The sequence below is a fragment of the Phocoena phocoena genome, chromosome 1 (assembly GCF_963924675.1).
Source record: "Phocoena phocoena chromosome 1, mPhoPho1.1, whole genome shotgun sequence".
In the NCBI taxonomy this organism is placed as follows: Eukaryota; Metazoa; Chordata; class Mammalia; order Artiodactyla; family Phocoenidae; genus Phocoena; species Phocoena phocoena.
The window spans coordinates 52,485,346-52,509,323 of NC_089219.1; the positions used below are offsets into that span (position 1 = coordinate 52,485,346).

General features: G+C 41.2%; 1 protein-coding gene and 1 pseudogene across 5 annotated transcripts in view; both read left to right on the forward strand.

The window, feature by feature from the left end:
- Window positions 1-23,978, forward strand: part of NFIA (nuclear factor I A) — a 406,846-nt gene that overhangs the window by 334,869 nt on the left and 47,999 nt on the right. For 4 of the 5 annotated variants that reach the window (XM_065883966.1, XM_065883949.1, XM_065883957.1 and 1 more), the window contains 2 exons: window positions 13,315-13,493; window positions 15,758-15,923. In XM_065883966.1, coding sequence (XP_065740038.1) covers window positions 13,315-13,493; window positions 15,758-15,923 — 345 coding nt within the window. The remainder of the gene's footprint in view (window positions 1-13,314; window positions 13,494-15,757; window positions 15,924-23,978) is intronic. The other variant, XM_065883942.1, reaches the window with a different exon arrangement.
- On the forward strand, window positions 3,431-4,074 carry LOC136130769 (protein phosphatase 1 regulatory subunit 14B pseudogene; annotated as a pseudogene).

Here is a 23,978-nt window from a genome sequence, read left to right on the forward strand (position 1 = left end):
CAATTAAGTACCTGTTGCTAACAAGGCGCTGAAATAATCTGCCAACAGATGCAAGGTGTTTATTTATTACTGGAGTATGTCATTTGAGAAGACATTACATTGTCTTTCTCACAATCAGAATTGACTTCCAAACGCAGGCATCACAGACCTAACAAGTACGACCTTTGAGGAGCACTAAAAAGCGAGTAAGAGGGCTTGTGAACACTGGGCAAGGTTAGCTCAAGTGCTGGTGTCCAGCCTAATGGGAAACGTTGTTGATGGGCTTTGGAGGAACTGGATGGTAAAGAGAAGCAGCTTTTTAGCGAAGGCGCTTTAAGTCCCAGTTCAGGAAATTATTAACTTCATTAGCCAGATACTTACAACCAACTATTACTGCCCAGCCGAAGGAAAAAACAGTGCCAGCAAATGTTTCAAAACTACAACTAAACAAAAGTCAGGAAGCATGTAATTAAGACTGTACCTTCACTGTACTGTAAAGAGTTTCACTGTGACACGGAAAATATTTAAAGGAGAAGGCTGCTTAGTTAATTTGTCTGCAAGCGAACTGGTATCCTAAATGAACTGTAAGGCCACCCACCGAGCGAGCCTCATAAAAGGCCGTGGCTGCTCAGCTTGGTTTTGTGTAACCGTTCAATAATTACTAGATAAATGCATAACTAAAAGCTCTATTACACTAATAATTTGTACTGAGGTAGATGTGTGGGACACCTGCTGGGTTAATTTGTCATCCCAGCAGCAAACTTCTAAAGAGAGCTCTTCTGCAGTGGAATCTGTTAATATGTGGTCCCAAGGAGGACAGGTTAGAGCAGTAAGACCAATTGGCTCCTTATCTCTTAAAGAGGCAAAATGCCTCCCGGGTGATTAACCACGTGGACCCAGATTTAAACTCATCTGGACAAAAGAAGCTGCTCTCCATCTCTCCCTCCCTCTCTTCCACTCCCCTACCCGCCCCCCAACCACAAATCCACACATGCAGCCACAGCGAAGGCGCGGGTTCTGAGCAAGGTTTCTTTGAAATTATGTCACTGATAAGACTTCTGGGTATCACTTGTACTATAAATCACATAATCAGATAAACTCCCAGGTCTTTCTGGTTTAGCTTAATATAATGTTGATTCCATGTTTAGATTCATTCTTTATTTTTCTTTTTTCAGAGTAGAATAAAAAGTCAATATTGGACTTGTATCTCCTCTCTATATGAAATGTTTTCTTCTGTCACACACACACACACACACACACTTGCTGTTTTAAATATGAAGCTCACATTTAAGCTTCAGCACAGGGTTTTCAACCTCACCGATTGACAGAACCATAAATCATGTTAAAGTTAAGTGAATTACTGTAGCATGGAACTGTAGCTTTAACAATGTTTATGTAGTATCAGCTTATCATCCATGTAGGCAAAGCGGGGTGAGCACTGATACTCGAAATGGGAATGTACAGTCCTGTTAATGTAGCTGCAGGATCACGAGAGTTACCCATTTCATGCTGCATCCTTTGTAGTGTTGAAACTAGCGTATTTAACCACTCACCTGTATGGAATGTTTTTTAAAGTGTGTATTTCCACAGTAAACTTACATTTGCCATATTTCTTAGTATTAAATGGCAGTTGCTTCCCCCAACCCCAAACAATTCATTCTTCTTATGCACAAAACACATGTGAGGAACATCAGAGTTGCCAGGTTGTATTACGGTAATAAGGGACCTATGAGGCAAATATCGTGAAAGGAAATAAGCCATTTGACCTCTGAAAAATCATTCAAATGGGAGCAGCAGAGTGCAGTGAAAAGAGCATGGGCTGTAGAGTCAGCCAGGATAGAATGCAAATCCTCACCAGCCACTTGGGATCTGCATAAGCTTGTGCCAGTCACCAATCCTCTGCTGGTCTCTTAATTTCCCACCTGTACAAAACGTTAAGGTGTTAATAGGAGGAGGAAGTGAAATGACATATGGAAAGGGCCACATATGTTATTAGTATGTTACTAAATGTTAACTGTCTCAGGGACTTCCCTGGTGGCACAGTGGTTAAGAATCCGCCTGCCAATGCAGGGGACACGGGTTCAAGCCCTGGTCCGGGAAGATCCCACATGCCGTGGAGCAACTAAGCCCGTGCGCCACAACTACTGAGCCCGTGTGCCACAACTGCTGAAGCCCACGCACCTAGAGAGATGGGGCCTCAGGGAAGTGAGACAGCCTGGTTACTCCATCCCATTATTCTTGTGTAGTTAGAAGAACGCGGGGGGTGGGGGGGGGGGTCTTCCCAATCAGGCAGGTGAACCCCCTTCCATGATGATTAGCCCATAGCCATGGTGAAGACTGCTTTGGCTTGTCTTCATTCAGGCATGGCTCTTGCTAAAGGGATAAGCGCCAGGACTTCCCTGGTGGTCCAGTGGCTAGGACTTTGCCTTCCAGTGGAAGGGGTGCAGGTTTGATCCCTGGTCAGGGAGCTAAGATCCATTCCTCACGGCCGAAAAACCAAAAATCATAAAACAGAAGCAATATTGTAACAAATTCAATAAAGACTTTAAAAATGGTCCACATCAAAAAAAAATCTTTAAAAAAAAAGGGAGGTAAGCACCATTGTTATTTACAAGAGTCAATTCAGCAAATAATTTTTGAGAATGTATCATCTGCCAAGCACTGTGCTAGGCCCTAATGAGCAAACCAGACAAGCCAGTCCTGCCCCTGCAACCTAGTAGAACAGAAGAACAAATAATTATTGCTCGGATGAGATTCATGAGAGGGGAATTATCAGGGATAATATAGCACAGGTATTTAAAGTAATTGTGGGGATTTGGATTTATTTGTGTCAGGTTGTATGGGTCCCTTCTATTGGCATACAATACAGATTTAGAAAACCTTGGTATTGCTGAGGGATATCTCTAGATCTTCCTGAAACCTCAAATTCCTGAATACCGTAATAAGAGTTGTTGAATTGTTGCATACCCAGTAATGAACAGAAGACATGTTAATAAGCACCCTTTCAAGTGAAATATTCATACAAGTGAAAGAACCCAGCCAGATTGCTTAATCACCCCTCCAGTCTCCCCAAAAGGAGATAATGGATTGGTTCATGTAACCGAAAAGTCGAGGGTTGGCGGCTTCAGGTAGAGCTGGATCCAGATGTTCAGGCAGTACTTTCAGAAATCTATATCTTTATCTTTCTCAGCTCTGCTGTCCTCTGTGTGAACTTGATTCTTAGACTAAATCTCCTCAGATCATGGCACTGATGATATGAGCAGCTCCAGACTTAATCCCCACCAATGTAACAATCCCAAGGGAAAGAGAACAGCTGTTCCACAAGAGATCTAGGGACGGTCCTGCTCCCTAGAATAGGATGCTTATGGCTCTGATTGGCCTGGTTTGGGTCATTTGCTCACTTTTAAAATAATCTTTATATTTAAAAAATAATGGGGTGGATGGAGCTGCCATGGTGGACAGCCGCCCTGCAGGGGGCACAGCATTGGCGGTCCTGGCCCCCAAGCTGGGCAGTGGCAGTGACTGCTTTCAGAGGCCCCCTGGGGCTGCAGGTGAGGGCCCAGTAAGGTGCCAAGGGAAGGTCACAGCTAAGTATGACCTCGAGGAGCTACGGAAGCGCCTCAACTTGGAGGAGTGGATCCTGGAGCAGCTCCGTGGCCTCTACAACTACCAGGAAGAGAGGATCCTAGAGCTGGGGATTGCTATGGATGAACTCCTGGATGTGGAGAGTGATGAGACCCAGCTGCCAGGGTCAAGGAGCTGCTGGTGGACTGTTACAAACCCACTGAGGCCTCCGTCTCTGGCCTGCTGGACAAGATCCAGGACATGCAGAAGCTGAGCACACCCCAGAAGAAAGGAAGGGTCCCCCACGCAAGTGAACAGTGGCTCCACAGGACAATCCTTGGCCCCCGCCCTCATAGCAACAGCAATACTGGGGAGCCCTGCAGCCAGGCCTGGTGCCATGAGTGGGGCTCCCTGTGCCTCTGGCCCAGAGGTGTCTTCCCGGACATTAAAAAAAAGAAAAAAAAGATAACGGGGTTTCTCATTGGTGTGGCCTGGGTTACCTGCCCACCCACAGAGCTGGGGGGAGGGTAAAGTCTAGGCTAATGACAGACTGAGGTGGAGGGAAGGATAGTTACCCAAAGAAACATTAGAGCTCTGTTTCCAGAAGAAAGGGTGAAAGACTGCTGGGCAGCCAAAACTGAGAGCTGTCCAGTACAGGAGATAAGAGCAAAGCTGTCCTGTGTGCTGGGCAGTGGGCTTGGCTCTCCTACCAGCCAAGTGACTTCGTGCTGCAGGTGGAGCTTACAGAGCACAGGTCAAACCCCGGTCTTAGAAGAGTGACATTTAGTCCATGCCGGGGACCTCCACGGCCATGAAAACAGTTGAGAACAGTTCAACTCTTGCTTCCCAGTTATCTCAGGTTGCCACACGGCACTGCATCATCCTGATTACTTTCGTATATCTGAATTTATCCTAAAAACACAACTCTAAGAATAATAAATAGCCCAGAATCAAGCACGCTGTCTGGCACACAATATATTCTCAACACATTCATTTTGAAGGTGTGAGCCCACTATGTACTAGGCACCTAGAATTAGAAATAATTCTAATTTTCGGGAAAAATCTCTTAAGTTAGTGCTATTTTACCCAATTTACAGACAAGGAAATGCAGGTTTGAAAAAGTTACATAACTTTTCCTAGACTCACATAGGGAGTGAATGATTTCAATCCCAAAATAGTTGAGCTCTAAAAACCATTCAGACATGTAATTTCCATTTTTGAAGCAGAGGTAACTAAGGTGCATAGGAGGCTGACACAGAGCTAGCTGATACCCAGCCTGGGGTAAATCTTTGGTACCCTGACTTCAAACACTGGACCAGTTCTTCTCCTACTTCCTCCCCTTGTGAGAAATCTACCAGCAGTAGGATAAATCCCTAAATCCTGTCGGGTGAATTCAGGAGGCTACTTTGAAACCTGTGCTTTAGTATCGTGTTGCTCAGAAACAGGGGCTTGAACTGCAATGTATACCTGCCAGTTGGGTGGGGGTAGTGGGGGGAAGGCCGTGAATCAATCATAGCTTTGTTTGTTGTGGGGTTTGTTCGTTTATCTGCTTGGTTTTGCCTTTTTTATTTTAAATGTCAGCCAGCAAAGACTCCCAAACAGCGCCGGTCCCAGGACTTGGTAGGCCTCGCATAGGCTAGAGAACCTCCACGGAGCTTACTTTTGAAATTCTCTTTTGCGGGACTGCCCTTCCAACAGGTCATTTGAGAATTCACTCTCTGCCTGTTTCTGTTAACCTCTGTGATCATCCAATCTGTGGTGGTGGTTTTTTCCTTAAAGGTTTTTCTTTTATTCATCTCTTGACTCGCAGTATTGCTTGCATACTACGTAGAAGCTCAAGTTCCCTTCATGGAACTGAAGTCTTGTCAACTTTGCGTAATAACCAGTCACTCTTCATATCTCCAATAATCACAGCTGTTCTGTGGCATTTGAATGCATTACACATTACCCGTCATGGCAGCTTAGGGGATTCGTGTACAAGTATGATCTATTCAGAGAAGAGGTCCTGTCAGGACCCAAAGGCTGGGGCTCTGTCTCACAGAGCTTGCACTGGCACATTCCCTCAGGGTTTTTAAAACTCTAAATATCACAGCCTTCCCAAAGGCACAGGCTCCTAGAGACTGAGTCCAGATATACCCTAGAACCTAATATCCCAGAAACGTTTAAAAAATAATTTCTTTTAAAAACCACATACTCCCGGGACTTCCCTGGTGGCACAGTGGTTAAGAATCCGCCTGCCAATGCAGGGGACACGGGTTCGATCCCCGGTCTGGGAAGATCCCACGTGCCACGGAGCAACTAAGCCCGTGCACCACAACTACTGAAGCCAGTGTGCCTAGAGCCTGTGCCCTGCAACAAGAGAAGCCACCACAATAAGAAGCCCGCGCACCGCAACGAAGAGTAGCCCGCGCTCACCACAACTAGAGAAAGCCTGTGCGCAGCTACGAAGACCCAACGCAGCCAAAAATAAATAAATTAAAATAAAAAATTTTTTAAAACCCCACATACTCCCTTGTTTCACATTTTTTAGATTTCAGTGTTGTTACATATGGATCAGTTGTATTGTTATTTGTAAATGTAATCCCAGAGACTGAATCTCATTGAAATTTAAAGCTAGATGAGCTTCAGCAACTGTTTAGTTCAAACTCCTCATTTTGCAGATGAAAGAACCAGAGGAGAGAGAAGTTGTCCACATTTAAAGCCAGGTAGAGACAGCAACAAAATTAAAACCCAGGTCTCTTTATCTAACTAGAAAATTTTCCTAAAAAGTACCCCAGAGCTTCTAAAAAACTTTTTAAGCAGTTAACATATATAGGCTCTCTGATAAGCAACTCCCAATAACTAACACAGTGGGACATTTAAGGGCAGTGGTAGAGATCTCCATTGTATGAGGCTATGACGAGGCCATGCTCAGAATCTGATTAGGTCAGAAGTGTACCTAGGTAGCAGGGGTCTACATGGTAAAGGGGGAGGTCAGGATGGACACTTAAGGATTATAGGTCTAAGTAAAAAATAGAGTCTAGAGGGAGATAGCCCCATAGTTCTAAGTTTCTAGGTTAAGTCTTAGAGTCTAAGATTTAAGCAAAGGTAGGGATTCAAGGTGTATTTCATCCAAAAAGAGCCTTTACAGTCATCGTTTCTATGGAATCTATGACTTTAACATCAAGGTTGCTTCTGTTGCTTTGGTTTTGCATTTTGTTGTTGATGGAACTTTTTTCAAGACCCTCATGTCATATCCATATTGATAGCTCATACTCTTTTATCAATATTTATACACTCATTTGTCCAAGAGACAGATAGGCAACAGGTGCCTCTTACTCCACTGTTCCCTTCCCCCTGTGTATTCTACGATTTGAACAGGTCCCTAGCACATAGGAGCAAATTCCAATTTAGTCATTTCTCATCCCCATACCCATCCTTACCTATAATAGTATTACAAGTAAAAGAAGCTGTTTATTGATGATCACTTAACCGTATGTTCAGGAGCTGCTCCATATGCCTTATATACATTGTCTCATTGAATCCTCAAAACAAATCTATGAGGTGTAAGCCCCATTATACAGATGGCAAACTGAGAGAAGCTTACAAACTTGAATCACAGCTGGAAATGATAGAGCTAAAATTTAAATCCATGTCTTATCTGACTCCAAAGTCCATGGTCCTTATATTATATCACTCTACTTTTCTTCTCTTCTCTTACCTTTCTTTTCTTTTTATTAAACTATAGTTGATTTACAGTGTCCTGTTAGTTTCAGGTATACAGCACAGTGGTTCAGTTATACATATATATACACATATATATATAAATTTATATATATATAAGTATATTTTTCAGATTCTTTTCCCTTATAGGTTATTACAAAATATTGAGTATATAGTTCCATGTGCTACACAATAGGTCCTTGTTGGTTATCTACTACTTTTCTGACTCATATGTTTAATTTGACATGATATACACATGGATGTGGGAAACCAGCACATACACAAGGCGTGTTAATAATGGTGAAAAGGGACAATCAAAGAGTGACAGTGGATAGTTCGTGGAGATGCAGATGGCAAGCAGGTTGCTTTGGAAGCCTTCAAAAAAGGTGAGGCTCTAGCAGAAAGGCCAGCTGGGACAAGGATGCAGTTTAGTAGGGAAGAGGTGGAAGGAACAGTGATTGTCTGGTGCACAACTCACAAGCAGAGCATTGCAGGTGTTTGGAGGGTGAACAGGAATTATGTGGGTCTATACCAGAGGCCATCAAACTATGGCCCACCAGCCAAATCTAGCCCTCTTCCTGTTTTTTAAAATAAAATTGTATTGGAACATGGCTACACTGATTTGTTTATGTAATATCTATGGCTGCTCCTGAGTTTAGTGGCAGAGTCAAGTAATTGCAGCAAAAACCATGAGGCCTTCAAAGCCTAAACTGTGTCCTTTATGGCCTTTACAGAAAATGTTTGCCAACCCCTGGTCTAGACTATAAACCAGGGCATTTGAGCAAGAAAAGTCTTTCAAGAGCTAAAATTGATCTAAATTAAAATTTTAAAAGACCTTGGCCTGCCCCTCACCCCCTCTCTATTTTTTTTTTGGTTGAAAACAGACCAAAAGATATTGGAATTTGATCTCTACCCTGAACCTCTACCGTAACTCAAATGGAATAGAATATATTAGTTATCTTGGAAATCTACTGTAACAGCAAGTTACTTTGTTTGGTAGCAATAATATAAAAATACTGGTGTTGTGCAAGTCATGTGATGTCATATATTTCTCTTATTTGACATACCCAGGTTCTTTTGCGTGCCTCTCAGTGATGTTAAAGATGTGTACTATATGTTTTGAAAACCTTGGCTTGAATCACAGGTTTGTTATTTAGAAAAGGTTCCACCTCCCAAAGGCTTGAAAACCATTGCCAATTCCTCGTTCCTTGTGTCTCTGTTAAAATAAATCCCATAACTCCAAACTTCTAGGCTTTCATAAATGGCAGGTCTGACTCATGCATGATTTATAAATTGTAGCCATGGACCATTAAGATAGATTTCTCAGCTCTAGGTAGGCTATCGTGGTGTTATATATTGTGGTTTTGAATTTCTGAAGAAGCAAACTGGATAGTAGTTGACAACCCAAACAATTCAGGTTCCGTTTGCCCTTATAGAAGGCTTTTTTTTTTTAAAGCACATTTTTTTTCTTCCACTTTCTGCTCCTTTTAGAGCTCTGCCTTATTAAAATCTTTACTTTTAAATACGAGTAGTCAGGAGTTCTTAATGCCACCTTGTACTTTATGGAAATGGTTATTTTTGTCTAAACATCCTACCGCTGAAGACAGATGAGTAGCTTTTTCTTCTAATGGTGCTAACAGAGCGAAACAAACATTTTGGAATCTCACCTGTTGCCACAGTGTCAATTAACAGTTAAGACTGAAGTTTCACAAGTGCCAGGCCTTGGGAGTGGTCATTCATTCTGTGAGGGAAGAAGGCTGTGTGTAACGCTGTCTTAAGAGCACGCTGCACCTGAAGGAGGATTAGATTTTATTGTTTGCACTGCTCTCTTGAAAGCTTATCTTTGGAGCCTCCTATAAAAGAGAGACTAGGATCTAAGGGCTGGTGCCGGAAAGCAAAAGCTAACATGAAAAGAATCCAAGTCTCTGTCCAGTCCGTGAGAGTCTGCAGTGGTTCATGGACAAGAAATAAAGGAATTAAGGCAATGTCAGGGCTAAATAGAAGAGCATATTTCTCTTCTTTGAGCTAGAAATGTGTCCATAAAGCCTCTTCCCTATAGTGGACTCTCAGACCGAGAATCAATTGTTGGACCACAAAAAGTCTCTCAACATACACAATAATACAGTAATGACCTTGACCTTCTCCTTCCCCAGTCTTAATCAATTCTGCCTTAAAGAAGGAAGAATTTTTTTAAGTTAAAAATATATGTACTCAATCACATTGAATTTTAAACGTTTTCTCTTTCAAGCTAAAACCAGGAGAGTCCTTTAAATAATCGGGGCCACTGTGTGGGGTGGTGGGTGGGTGGTGTGCAAACAGAAAAACCAACCTGACTGACCTGCTTTCTTGTTTTTAAGTATCCAGTAATATGATCATTTTGCAATAAATAACTGAGCCTATAGCTTTGGGAAATTCTGGGTCTCTGCTTCTTTAACTGTGGCTACTTTGTTCAGAATGTGAAGGCAGGGCCATTCCAGCCAAAGAAACCTGATCAAATTTCCTTCCTTCCCATCCTACTGGTATTCTTTGTGAAAAGCCCAAGCGGTTGTTTGAAACTAGTTTGGCCTCTGGTTAAAGTTTAAACTAGTAGTGAGATCCATCCAGAATGGAGTGTTTCTGACACTTTCTGCTGCTCCTGGCCTAAGGTACTAAGAGTATTAGACCCCAGAAGCAGCCAATTTTGTAGTGCCTTTTAATACACAAAATTGTATTAACATCGGCCTGGATACAGATGGATGCATTGCAATAAACTGTAACCACTTGAGAAAAGCCTTTATTGACTCTCAAGTAAATAATGCACATTTTAAAGGATCTAAATATGCATTTACATAATGTGCTATAATTTTTTATTGTGTCAACTACTCATACACACACATCCATAAGAGATGTTTTTCTGCGTCAAAAATTTGGACTCATACCATTTTTTCTGCATTGCATTAGCACCATGCCAGATGCACAATGGTATTTTCTCTTCTCTAGGGCCTGAGCTGACCATCTCAAAATACATTTAATGAATTTTGCTGATTGAATGATTTGTTGACTGATTTAACCCCAGTGACACTTTCTAAAATAATTGCAACTACTTGGACAAAAACTTAGGCACACTGAAAACATCTAATCCAAGATAAAAGGGAGAAAACAAGAAATAGGGAAGGAGGAAAACCAAATTTAGACATGGCTGAAATCTTAAGTCTGAGCTTTAGAGCAATGGAAGAACCCAATGCAGTCTCATTGTTCAGGAAAAGAGTGCTGCTAGCAGGTTATCCAAAGAAATAGTGGGCATTTAATAATATTTAATAGTACTTTGTGATGTCTGTAACACAACTGTTTTCTGTTTGAAGAAATTAAAGCTCAGGATCTTGAATGATTTATATCCAGTTCCACAGTGGACTAATGGCTGAACCAGAATGTCCAAGGCATGAGAAAGTAGGGGTTGTGAAGGATGACCCTTCGCAGTGCAGACTCAGCACTTGTCTAATGTGAATCTACAGGCTAAATGATTTCCTGGTATTAATTAAGAATTAATTGATCCTTATAAATCAACCATTGTGGGATTAACTCCATATAGTACCATGTGTTCTTAGGTCTATGTTCAAATAAACTCTATGACCCAGGAAAAAGGTGAATAAATTGTTTTTGGTAAAATGTAATAAAGAAACTAAGGTCTACATTCAAGTTGTTAATTATTTTCTTTTACATATTTAACAACAGCAGCAACAACAGGAGGGCGAGGATGCTTATTAACAATTAAGGGAGAGGTTCCACAGTCCTGTTGAATTGTTTCCTCTGTCAGGTTTCTCTAACTTTTATCTGTCTAGTCTTTGCTCAAGTGAATTTTTTCCCTTGGGCAGCATTCTCTGCTGGCCACCACAATTTCATAATCTCACAATCATTCATCACTTTCCATTGAGCACCTGAAGCATTGCCACTTTATCATTAAGGTCTGCTTCCTGGGGGCTCTTGACAATGGAGTTGCCACCTTTGTGTTTGACATGCTGTAAAAGTTGAGTGTATCATTTTGTTGTGCTCAGTACATTCCCAGCCTCATTTGGGAGATGCCACATTCCAGCTCTAACTAGAAACTGTTCGGTCAAATGCAGGGCACTGGGTCAAAGCTTCTTGCTACCAGCAAAGATGACCGTACCATATTAGATGAAAAAATTCCTTGGGTTCTTCAAAGCACAATTTGCAAAGTAAGAGATGACCAGAGCCATTTAACTTTTTAGCTGCAGATTTTAACTCAGACAGTAATGGATTCCAAGGTTTACCATTCAGTGTATGAAGCCCTGAGTTTTACCAGTTTTTCTACAAGCTCTCTGGCTGCTTGCCAGGTTAAAAATATTTTTTAAGTTTATATTTATTTGTATGGTTACTTTATTAATTTCTGTACCACTCATATATTCAATCATTCATTGTACCATCAACAAATATTTACTGAGTGCCAGACACTGTTCGAGGGATATGACAGTGAATCATTAAATGGATGGAAAAGCTATTTACTAATATGGAGAAGAGAGAAGAGCCAGTATGAGGGGTGGAAGGTGACAAGAATCCTAGTTCGAATGGGTTATGTTCAAGATGCCCTCAATTATATGATTGAAGACAAAACTTTGTATTGTCTCAGTGTTGTATCCCAAGCCCATAGTAGGAGCCTTGGAATATTTTCGGATAGATTAAAGGTTGCATGAATGAAAGGATCCCATCAGGTCATCTGCAATGTATGGACTGGACTCTTGTTTCCACTCCAAACCCCTATTTCTACTCTTTAAAAACTACAGATGCCATTCTGAACCTCAGAGTCCTAGCCACTCTTAATTATTAGTCAGAAAATGCTCCAGTCCTACAGATACAGTAGGGAACAAAAATCCCGTGTCCGGGGATCAATAGAGATGCATCCTTTTTTGACAGATGGGATGGTGGTAGAAAGTGTGGCCAGTCTCACTTAGTTGTTCGTGTTATGAGTCACCCTCAATATTAGGAAAGTCTTACTTTCCAAATATTTGGGTATTCCTTTGTTTTCTCTTTGCAGGCCTTCTTGAGTTTAAAGATTTAAACTGCAAAAAGTAAAGGAAAAATAAATACTCTCATCTGCTTTTACTTGGCAGTTGTTTTTCTGGCCCTCATTGGGGAGTGAGAGCCGCCATCTCGGCATTACTTGGTTTGAGTGTCTTCAGCCCTTCCCATGTGCTGTTCTTACCCTTCAGCAGGCTTCGCGAATCACCCTTCCACTTCAAGGGCAGAAATCTTCCCAGGAAAAATTATTAAGCACCTCACATACGTTTTTTAAATCTAATGTAATCTTCTTCCTGTATCAGTGAAACTCAGCAGGGTTCAAATATAAGGGAATGATGGTTGTCTGAACCTTTCATCAGTTTGTATGAGCAGAGGGCCAACAATTTAGCAGGGGTCACTGCCTACCTTCGCAGCCTGTGGGTTCCCCTGCTATAACTAACATCTATGCGTTTCTGAGTTTGGCTTTGAAATGGCCAAAAAAAAAGGCAACATAAACCTTCTATGTAAAATGAGGCACCCAAATTGCATGGGTTCATTAAGTGATCATTTACTACAGACTTCAAAAAATTTCATCCTGAATTAGTCCCTAGAAATTTCCTTGAAAGGAGTATAAGAGCTTTAACAATGAATTATTGTCTATGGAAATCTCAGCATGAAAGGGGATCCATATGTGCAAACTAGAATTTGTCATATGTAATGTCAGTTAAATCAGGTCTAATCTACCAAATACATTTTTTATTGCCTGCTTCATTAAAAAGGCTCTTAAGGTAATGAATAATCTTCAGCTTCACCAAGGATTATTAATGCCTTTATAACTCATGTCCACTGAAAATAGAAAGACAGTTTGAAACTCTACCCTAATCTAGCCTCCATGTTTGTCTTAGAGCTTTAAGGAAGAAAATCTATCAGACCTCTCCAGTGTTAAATGCTGTCACACAAGCAGTTACTAGGAATTGGGTCAGGAGAAGAAATTTTAAAAGGAAGTTGAATCCAGTTTAAAAGCTGTGGCAAAACAAGTCTTTCTCTTATTAACTCTGATGTTTTCTTTTCCTACAGCAAGTCCACATGCGACACCATCAACTCTTCATTTTCCAACATCACCCATCATCCAGCAGCCTGGGCCTTACTTCTCCCACCCAGCCATCCGCTATCACCCTCAGGAGACGCTGAAAGAGTTTGTCCAACTTGTCTGCCCTGATGCTGGTCAGCAGGCTGGACAGGTGGGGTTCCTCAATGTAAGGAAACTTCTTTTTTTTTTTTTTTTTTCAATTTTTTAGAAATATTAACCGAACGTAAAAATAACAAGGGAAGACCTTATGACCATGTGACGTTGTGCTCTGATGTCGTGTTGACTGACCGCAGGCAAATGTCATATTTATTCTAGATTGTGGGAAAGTTAACTTACTCTAAGAGGGATTGGCCAGGGTTTAAAAACAGTGTTTGTGTTAACTTCGCAACTGTCAAGTTTATGGATATAAATCATCTCAAGGGTGAACTGTGTAACCTTCTAAGGTCTGTGGGCAGTTAATTCCACCTCATGCATACTAACCCAAGGGCTCACGCAGTTAACAAAATAGAAAGACCAAATAGTTTTAAATAATGATTTTGGGTGGTAGGGAGAGGTAGGGGGAGGAGGGGGCACAGATGTTTCAGATCAACTAAGTTGATATTTTTAAAAAATAGTCCTCTAACACTTTACATCAAGTTGACCAGTACTTGAACTCAAGATTCTAGAAGTAGTTTATTATAGTTTGTTATTTCTGCAAGTAGTTATCTTTCCCACTTATCTTTGTATAAAGCTAAATAGTATTCAGTAGTTTTGAATGGAGGTTTTCATTTTTTCTCAAATAAACCAAATCACAATTTGAAACAATATTCCTAATGTAAAAGGGATTTTTTAAAATCACAAATTTTATTTCAAACATAGAACCAAATGTTTGCAATGGATAGCTATATCCCAAGGCCAATAATAATAACAATGAATTGGAAATAATGACCAGCATAAAGCCAAATGTGATTTTCCTTTTCTCCTAATAACTGTAATGAAGCCACAGATGGGCCATAATTATTACTGCCTAATTTAGAATATTATATCACACGACCCTATCACCGATTTTCTCCCCTCGAAGAAATACCTGATTCTGCATATCTGAGATAGAACAGGCAGCTTTGACTAATGTCTGGTGATGTGTTAGCAGATACATTTCTGTCTAGACAACAAATCAATATGGACCCTTTTTTCTTTTTGCTTGTGTATTCATTTGCTTGGCTTATTCTAAAGCATTCACTTATGGACTTTTAGCCCACTCAGAGATGACACACAGGCAAGTTTGCTGGCAAGAAAGCACAACATTCTGACTGTCAGATGAGATTGTCTTTGAGGAACAATACTAAATATATAAGTGAATGTTGATGAGGCAGTGATACTTCCTCTGCAGAATTACTAAGCTTAAACTTAAAAGCCTCGGCCAGCAACTGAATTTTGATTCAGGACTAGAGCCTAAATAGGAGCTGTTATTGTTGGTTGAATAGTGTCACTGAAGACCAGAGGCAGAAAGGCCACTTGGGAAGCCATGGAAAACTGAAGTGATCACCAGCATCAAGCATCTGACTTTTAAAATTTCTAACTCTTTTTTAGTAGTCCTGACATCATCCCATATAACTATCAAATGACCAGTTTTGCATTTTGATCAAAATTTTATAGGATTTAAGGCAGGTCCTTCACAGGACTGTTTCGAAAAACTCAAAAATAAATGGATTTTATTGCTTTCTTCAGAAGGAAACTTTTCTTTTGTTAAAGAGCTGTTACTTGGTTGTTCTAACATCAGGCAGCCAGATAAATATGACTCTTAAGGCATATGCTTATATAATTTAAATCAAAATTAGAAGTGATATTTTTCCTTAGCAGAATTTTGACAGCTGAATTCTAAAGTTTCTGTGCCTGATGTTATACAATATGGGAAAGAAATTTTTTATGTTCACTTAACATATTTATTAAATGTTATATAATATCAACTTTGAAGAGTGAAAATAAAATATTTTTTTAATCTCAATTGCATATTTAGGAAACTTTGTTATATCTGTATAAATAGACGTGATGGAATAATTCCACAATCTATAAAACACTTATATATTAAATCAATATTCAATAATCATGAGAATGATGACAAAAGTCACAGTTAATACAGAATCAAAACATACCAAGCAAAAGTTGGCAGGTCATTTTCTAGAATCAGATGCAAAGAAGGTCAGAGTAGTTCAAGAGGTAAGTTTAGGATGCACTGAACATGTGTGCCTAAGACTGTACTTTTGTGGAATGCCTTAAGAACAACCCACAGCTCTTCATCCATATGCTCTTATGGAAGAATTCAAGTAGCTAGAATACTTAGTAATTTACATCAAAGGTGCCTAAGGAATCTTTTGTTTTCCGAAGCGGCTAATGGTTCTATCTGTGTCTTCTTTCTCTTGTGCGTGTTTTGTTTGGTTCCCACCCTGGCAGCCCAACGGGAGTAGCCAAGGCAAAGTGCACAACCCATTCCTCCCCACCCCCATGTTGCCACCGCCGCCGCCACCACCGATGGCCAGGCCTGTGCCTCTGCCGGTGCCAGACACAAAGCCTCCGACCACATCAGCGGAAGGAGGTGCAGCGTCCCCCACCTCACCAAGTAAGTATGGCTGAGATGCGGCGCCGGTCGCCGGTCAGGCTCTGCACACGTGAATGCACACCTACGCCTGGCCCCTCACTGCATAGGCTTCAGTGAAAGGCACGATCCCCAGCGAAGGCTGTAGCATGAGTTTGCAGAACCAAGACCAGATCAGAGCAAACAGCACTCTAGGGTGCTACCAGCCACATCAGGTGTGGAAATGACTGGGTGTTTGGGTGGATGAAATGGTGTAACTACATGCCAAGGGCTGAAGTCAAGATATGAAGTATTAAGTTTTGCCTATTATTTGAGTGGCTTTGAATGCTATCCTTGTGATCATCAAACAGCATCTACTTTTATGGATTCTTATTAGAAAAAGTTCCTCATGCTTCTTAGAGCCCTGCCTTCCAGTAACTTACAATCCGAGAGAAATGCATTTGATGAGGTACCAAGGTTAATGCAACTCATCCATCAAATAGAAAAAAAGTTTAGATCAGAGTAACCAATTCAAAGGTGTGTACGTTGAACATTCGCGAAGAATAAGAGCCTGGCAGAAGGTCAGAGCCAGTAGCCATGGCAGCTGCATGGCTAGGCTTGGCAGAGGGAGGAGATGGAATATGAAACTGGAAGGAAAGAGAAAAGAAATCTTGGCTTGTCTCTGAAAAGTATGGGGACATGTGATCAGACAGTATAGGATTTCAAAACCTTTTGGAATAATGGGAATCATTACTTGATGAATTAGAGGGAGAACAGCTCTCCTGATATTTTAAAGATGACAGGGAATAGAAGTAGCTTAAACACATAAATTTGGCTTTTCTTAGTACCTGAAACAATGACTAAAAGAGTGACAGCTGGAGGCAGAGTTCCCAGGTGATGGATGGACTACCTGACCTTGACAGGGGTGTGATGACCACCTTCTCTAAAGCTTTACAGAGAGATCAAAGCACAGGAAAGAATGGGAACTGTGACAGTGCCCCTAAGGAGAGGAGGTCTTCAAGGAGGTGAGGCTGAATGCAAGGAATCTACTGAGGAAAAGATGAGCATAGACCACAAAAGAAGTGTTAAGATCAAGAACTTGAGCAGCAGTTATAGAAGTTGAATGGAGGAGAGCACAAGAAGAAACGTCTTATCGACGTAAGCTTTGGGATTGGACAACCACTTGGATGGATATAGTGAAGGATGATTCAGACTTCTCAGCACTGGGGACATAATGGTATTGAGTACAGGACGGAAGGAGCCAAAGAGAAAAAATGAGCCTCTTGTGACACTGTGTTCATTGGATTTAATTTTGGTGACACTGAATCCCAAATGTCTAGAGTCTCTCTTGGGCATGGATGAGCTTTGGGCTATCTAGTACATATTCACTTTGATAACACATGTAGCAGTGAGTGGCCCTGTGCATGGATTCTGGTTTCATAGCAAAAAGATTGAGGGTCTAGGGCCAATTTTGGGGAGGCTTACCTCTCTTGGTAAGAGGTGGTTCAACACTTTTCAACAAAGGAGAAAACTCTTGAGTGTCCAGTGACATAGGAAGCAAACTAGGCTTGCTCTAAGCATCTTGGAAGCTCAGCTTAGAAAAGAAGCTTCTGAGAAGCAGAAGCTCATAGGCCTGTCCTGCTTATTATGTATTCATGTAACATCTTCAAAGGAGTCAGAGAAATAATCATCTCCAAACTCTATTTAGATCTAGTCACTGGGGATGTTGACTTACCCAGTGGCAGCCATGTGCTTAAACTGTGCTCTGTACATGCCTCTGGGTACCACTTTTCTGTTCATCTTCTCTCTGTATGTTCAGGACACTGGCAGAACCCTCAAAAAGCTTTGTTTAATGTTCTTTTTATTCTGTGTAGACATATCCTCACCTCCACCATCAATGTCTCATGCATCTGTAGTGCATTTTCCAGTAATGGGGATGGGGCTTTTCTGAGGCACTGTGGACGAGTGGAAATACCCTGGGCAGCTAGCTGTTGAAGTCTAAAGGATAGGGGCTCAAACCCTCACCTTTCACACTGCTAGCTCTATTTCTCTACCAACCCCAGTTTCCTCATCTGTAGAACGTGGGTGATAATACCTAGCTGGCAGAGTTATGTGAAATCAGCCACGATAAGCACTACCACCAAATAAATTGGAGCACATTATTATCTGCCAAAACTCTTACCTAGTGGAAGCCTCTAGACTTGGCTAATGAAAAAATATTCCTGTAGGACATGTAGAAGCTACTCAATCCCTCAATCAGGTTGATACCTTCCCTGGACTCCACTCCATGGATTGGACCTAATGCCTTGTATAAAAAGATACCCATGGTCCTCTTTTGCCCAGCCTCAAGCATTCTTTCAACATGATGGGAAGAAGTGTGGAGGGGGTCTGGGCAGATCCGGTTATGATTGCATGTTCATTAGCACAGTGTTTAGAGATTTTTGGAAAGAGGATATCAGGAAAGGGGACCCAAAGTTTGATATTTACATAATAATTTGAAACTTACTTTTTGAATCCTAGAATTCTAGGAATGTAGACAAAACAAAATGTTCCACTGATGGCATAGAAAGGTTTTTATCATCATAAATCTTAGCCTTTTTGGTCTTTTCTGGGGTTTGCTGAATTCACAGTCATATGTTGTTTCACAGCAATTATCACCTGACCATCTTCTACTTTATTATTAAGACAGTGATATTCTGGGAAACTGGTAATTTATAGCATAAGAGAAGCCTCTCAAGTTAAAAATCTCAAAGCCTACCAGTCCACATTGGGAAGAGATTTAAGAACCCCTGGAAAACAAATCCTCTTCCATGCCCCAATGTCTGAACTAATTGATAAATAAAATACAAGAAAAAAAATCAGATGGAAGACTAGACTATAACCTCTACTATTAGGAAATTTATTTTTTAGCTACAGGCAAATGTGCTTCCTAATGCTGAAACACAAACCCACCCAGTCGCTGGCAGTGCAGGACCACCGCAGGCCTTCCCATGGGAGGGGGCTGCCCTCCTGTGTAGAGCTGATGGAGGTCCAGGTGGCTCTGTGCTTCCTGGCAGCACCTGTCTCCCTAAGGGAAAGAGGAGAGGAAGGGGTGGGACGAGTCACGTCCAGTGTCTACTTCCAATCGCTACAATAAGTGAGGGAGTGGAGAGGCCCAAGAGTGTATGGGAGGGAAAAGATACCAAGAGTGATGTAGCCCCTCTTCCTTAACATTCATCTTTGATAACTACCTTCTTTCATTCATTTATTCATCCTTCATATATTGAGTATCCGTCATGTGCCAAGGACTGTGTTAGCCCCTGGGGATACAAAGATGATTCATCCCTGCTCTAAAGAAATGTGGGATTTATTGCAGGAGACAGCTGGGAAACGGGTAGCTCACACTGACAACACTGGGACAGAGGTGCACATAGGTGCCACGAGAGACTTGGGAGGGATTTGGGTCCAGATGCGGAGCCTCAGGTAAGATTTTTTTGGAGTGAGTGACTTCTAAGCTGTTTAATAGGAATATCATTCTGGTGTTTTAAGTCTGAGAGAGAAGGTAGAACTTCTCTTCAGAAACCAGCTTGTGGGTGGAAGGAGGGGGTGTCTAAAATTGGATTACCACTGGATAAAAATTTAGACCAAAAGTATCATTTCATAAATTCTGTGCTTTCTTAGAAATTAAAACCACAGGATGGTTGGATCCTGGTTATCTTTGTCAGTTTATTAGAGCTCAACTTTAGCGAGGAGAAACATCACAACAGAGTATTAAGTACAGATGTTCAGTATCCCAACAGTATGTCTGAAACTGAGGCTTTTTCAAAAACACTAACCGTATAACCTAGGACAGCCTTTCCTATTGAGGGGTTTAAGATGACTTGCAATAAAAAAAGATTTAAAAAATAAAAGTAGGAAATCATACCCAGGATCACCTATATTACCAGCTTTTCTGGGCCTGGACTCCCGTGTCTGTTGGAATAATACTTTGCTGTACACACTCTCATAGGTAGATTGTCAGGATGAACTGGGGTGACAGATGTGCTGTGCTATAGACAGTTAAAAGTCCAAGACATCATTTTTAATATACTCTTATAATGAAGTACAAATGGATACCAGCCTAAAGCAGAATATATACTTTTAAACTAATCAGTTGCCTCTGGCACCAATATGCAACTTTGCAGCTGTGGCCAGGAAAACAGGGTAAGGCAGATTTGGGGAGGGACATGTTTGCCTATAAAATAAATATATTTTAATGGGAAAAATCTTTACCAGTGCCTTAAAAAACAGAGTAGCAAGGGTGGAAATAAAAGTTCTGCTGTCTCTCAAGGAGGACATTCATACTGTTGATTCGTTTGGAGAAAGATTGATATACAGAGTAGCAAGGGTGGAAACAGAGTAGCAAGGGTGGAAATAAAAGTTCTGCTGTCTCTAAAGGAGGACATTCATACTGTTGATTCCTTTGGAGAAAGATTGATATACTATGCCTGATCTCTTCAGGATACCTTGACAAATAGAAAGGATAACTGGTAAGAGTAATTCACAATGGATGGGTTCCATTCCCGCTGATTAACTGGGTTTAGATACCCAGTGAGAGAATATCACTTCCTTCATTCATTCAATAAATAGTTATTGACCATCCACTATGTGCCAGCAGCGTTCTAGATGCTAGGATTCTGCAGGAAATGAAAGAGATAAAAATCCCTGATCTTGCGGAACTTTCATTTTACAGAAGGAAGCAAGGCGATAAATAAAATAATAAGTATAATAGGTATGAGTGATGTAAAGTGGTGATACATAAGTGCTACGTAGGAAAATGAAGCACAGAGGGGTTGGGATTAGTGGGGGTGGGATACAACTTAAATAGGATGGTTGGAGAAGGCCTTTCTGAGAAGGGGAGATTTGAACAAAGATCTGACAGAGGTGAGAGGGTGAGCCATGAGACTGTAGAGGGAAGAGCTTTCCAAGCAGGAGGATCAGACAGTCAGCCCACATGTTTAAGGAACAACCCGGGGGCCAGTGTGGTGAGAGCAGAGTGAGTGAATGAGTGAAAGTAGGGGGAGGCCAGGTCTGAGGGGTAATGTGGATGAATGTGGATGTGACTGGGAGGTGGGGGGTGGGGGGCGAGAGGGCGTGGAGGAAGGAGGTTCTTATAGGCCATGGTTAGGACTTTGGCATTTTCTCTGAGTGAGATGGGGAGCAGAGGAGTGATACTGCCTAGGTTTTTTGTTTGTTTTATTTTTTTTTTTGCGGAACGCGGGCCTCTCACTGTTGTGGCCTCTCCCGTTGCGGAGCACAGGCTCCGGACGCGCAGGCTCAGCGGCCATGGCTCACGGGCCCAGCCGCTCCAAGGCATGTGGGATCTTCCCGGACCGGGGCCCGGACCCGTGTCCCCTGCATCGGCAGGCTGACTCTCAACCACTGCGCCACCAGGGAAGCCCCCTACCTAGGTTTTAATAGAAACTCTTTGAAGGCTTTGTTGAAAATAGGTTTCAGGGGCAAGAATTAAAGCAGGAAGACCAGTTAAGAGGCTTTTTTAAAAAATCAGTACATATGATGAGTGTCTTCTACATGCCAGCCACTATTCTAGGTGCAAGGGATCCAAAAGTGAACAAAGCAGACAATCCCCTTCTCTTGTGGAGCTTAGCTAGAGGGAGGGGACAAACAATAATTAAAGAATAAGTAAACTACTAATTTAGGGACCAGTAAGTACAATGGAGAAAACTAACACGGGGAGGGGAGGTGGCACACCATTGCAATAATGCAAGCAAGAGTTGCTAATGACCTGTACCAGCATCCGGGCAGTAGGGGTGGTGAGAAATATTTGAAAGGTAAAGCTGATAGGATTTACTGACACATTAGTTGTGGGTTGAGAAGAAAAAAAAAAAAACACTAGAGAAACAACAGTGACTCCTAGGTTTTTGACCTGAGCAGTTGGAAGGATGGAGTTGCCATAAACTGAGATGGGAAAAATTGCAGGAAGAGCAGTTCTGGGCAAGGGGTGGGGATCAGAAGTTTGGTTTGACCAAGTTATATTTGGAGATGCCTATTAGGTATCTTACTGGTGAGACCAATTATAATAACATCCTACCTACTGCAGTTCTTTGCAGTGTACTCAGTTTTTCCACATGTACCATCTCATTAATTGCGGAGGGACTCCTTTGCAAACATGTAATAAAACAAGTGGATATTCCTGAGAGTCCTGAGGACAACAGCTCCAGAATAGGAGAAATCTCTTCATTACATTTGGGTCTGTTTGTGGTATGATAATTCAAAATCCACTATTCATTTTCTTAATTGCATTGTAAGATTCAATTTTTTTATAATAGGTTGGCACCAAGAACATACTATAAAAATGGGCTTTTCCAGAAAAGAAACTGAAGATTGGCATCATAGCCTAGAATTATAATGAAAAGAAAGAAACACTTTTGAATTATGATGGAAGATAAAACATGCATATTTTCCTTTTTTAAATTAATTACGAACACAAAAACTCAATTTAAAAATGCATAAAAGACTTAGAAACAATTTTCTCCATGCCTTCTTAGCCATGAACTTGTGATTTTTTAAAACTAGAATTCTGTTAAATTAGAAGCATGTAATAACAAGTTCCCTTTTTTATTTTTACATCTCTGATGAATCTTGTATATATTCATTATATGAATGAGTTTGAACCTGTTAACCAGAAAGATAATAATCTGACGGGGATTGAAATTTCCTAGTGTAATAATTAACATATGTTCAATGCTTTTTGGTTAGCAAAGCTCTTTACACATGTATGTTATCTCGTTCCGTCTTCCTAAGACTCCTATGAGGTCAGGATTTTATAGACAAGGAAACTGAGATTCGAGAGTGGAGGTTACTTTCCCAAGATTATATAATCCCAGGGTAGCTTGGTACTAGCTCCTACTGTAGCCAAATTACAAAGCAATGGGACTTGAGTTTTGGTTACCGAGCAGCCACAACTGTCTGCTCTCATCTGAAATTAATAACACAACAAACCATTGAGCTTTTATTAATGTGTCAAGCACTTTAAAAAATGTTTTTTATGTATTATCTTGTTTTAATCCTCACGTTAGTGCTATGAAGTACGTACTGTAAAAAGTAAATACCCTAACTGAGAAAGACAAGGCACGAAGATATAGGTAACTTTCTCAGGGTCGCTCAGCCAAGGGTAGCAGCATCATGACTCACACCCAGCCACTTTGAACCTGTAGTTCATGCACTTGGCCAGAGCATCCGGACCCAAAGTTTCCATGTTTGCAGTGAAGACCCTGTGGGAATAGTACAGAGGAAGATATTAGTGGTCATTTATACTTGGGTGTGGATTGGTTTCTGTTGCTGAGAGTAACTTTTGTTAGCAGGGAAAGGAAGAGAGTAGAAGATCTGGAGGGAGATAGGACAAAAATAGCAAAAAAGGTAGACAAACAGGAGCTATAGCTAAAGGCAGATTTTCTTTATTCCCCACTGCTCTCCAGAGCTTGAACTGTTGCTGAATGCTTAGGAGAATTACTTTCTGAGTTTTCACCCAAATAATGACAGCTCTCTTTTTCACCAATACGTTTTTATGTGTAAAACACACAATTTTAATCAGTAATTGAATTTAGAGCAAATCAGTGAATGATATGTCATACTTACACAATTTTTAAATGACTAAGGACTGTATTTCCTCTTTCAGAGAAGAGCCAGTCGATAAGGACAAGAAAGAATAAAAAAAAAAAAGGGGGGGGGGCGGCTTCCCTGGTGGCGCAGTGGTTGAGAGTCCGCCTGTCGATGCAGGGGACATGGGTTCGTGCCCCGGTCCGGGAAGATCCCACATGCCTTGGAGCAGCTGGGCCCGTGAGCCATGGCCGCTGAGCCTGCGCGTCCGGAGACTGTGCTCTGCAACGGGAGAGGCCACAGCAGTGAGAGGCCCGTGTACCGCAAAAAAAAAAAAAAAAAAAAAAAGTTAGCGGCTTTCTTTCACAAAAACAGTTTTTCATTACTGATGCCTGCACTATTCCTTTAGTCTTTAAATTTTTAAAAAAAATTTACATTCAGTGAAATTCACTCTTTAGTGTACACTTCTATGAGTTTTATAACATCATAGATTCTTCCAGCCAACACCAGACAGGATACAGA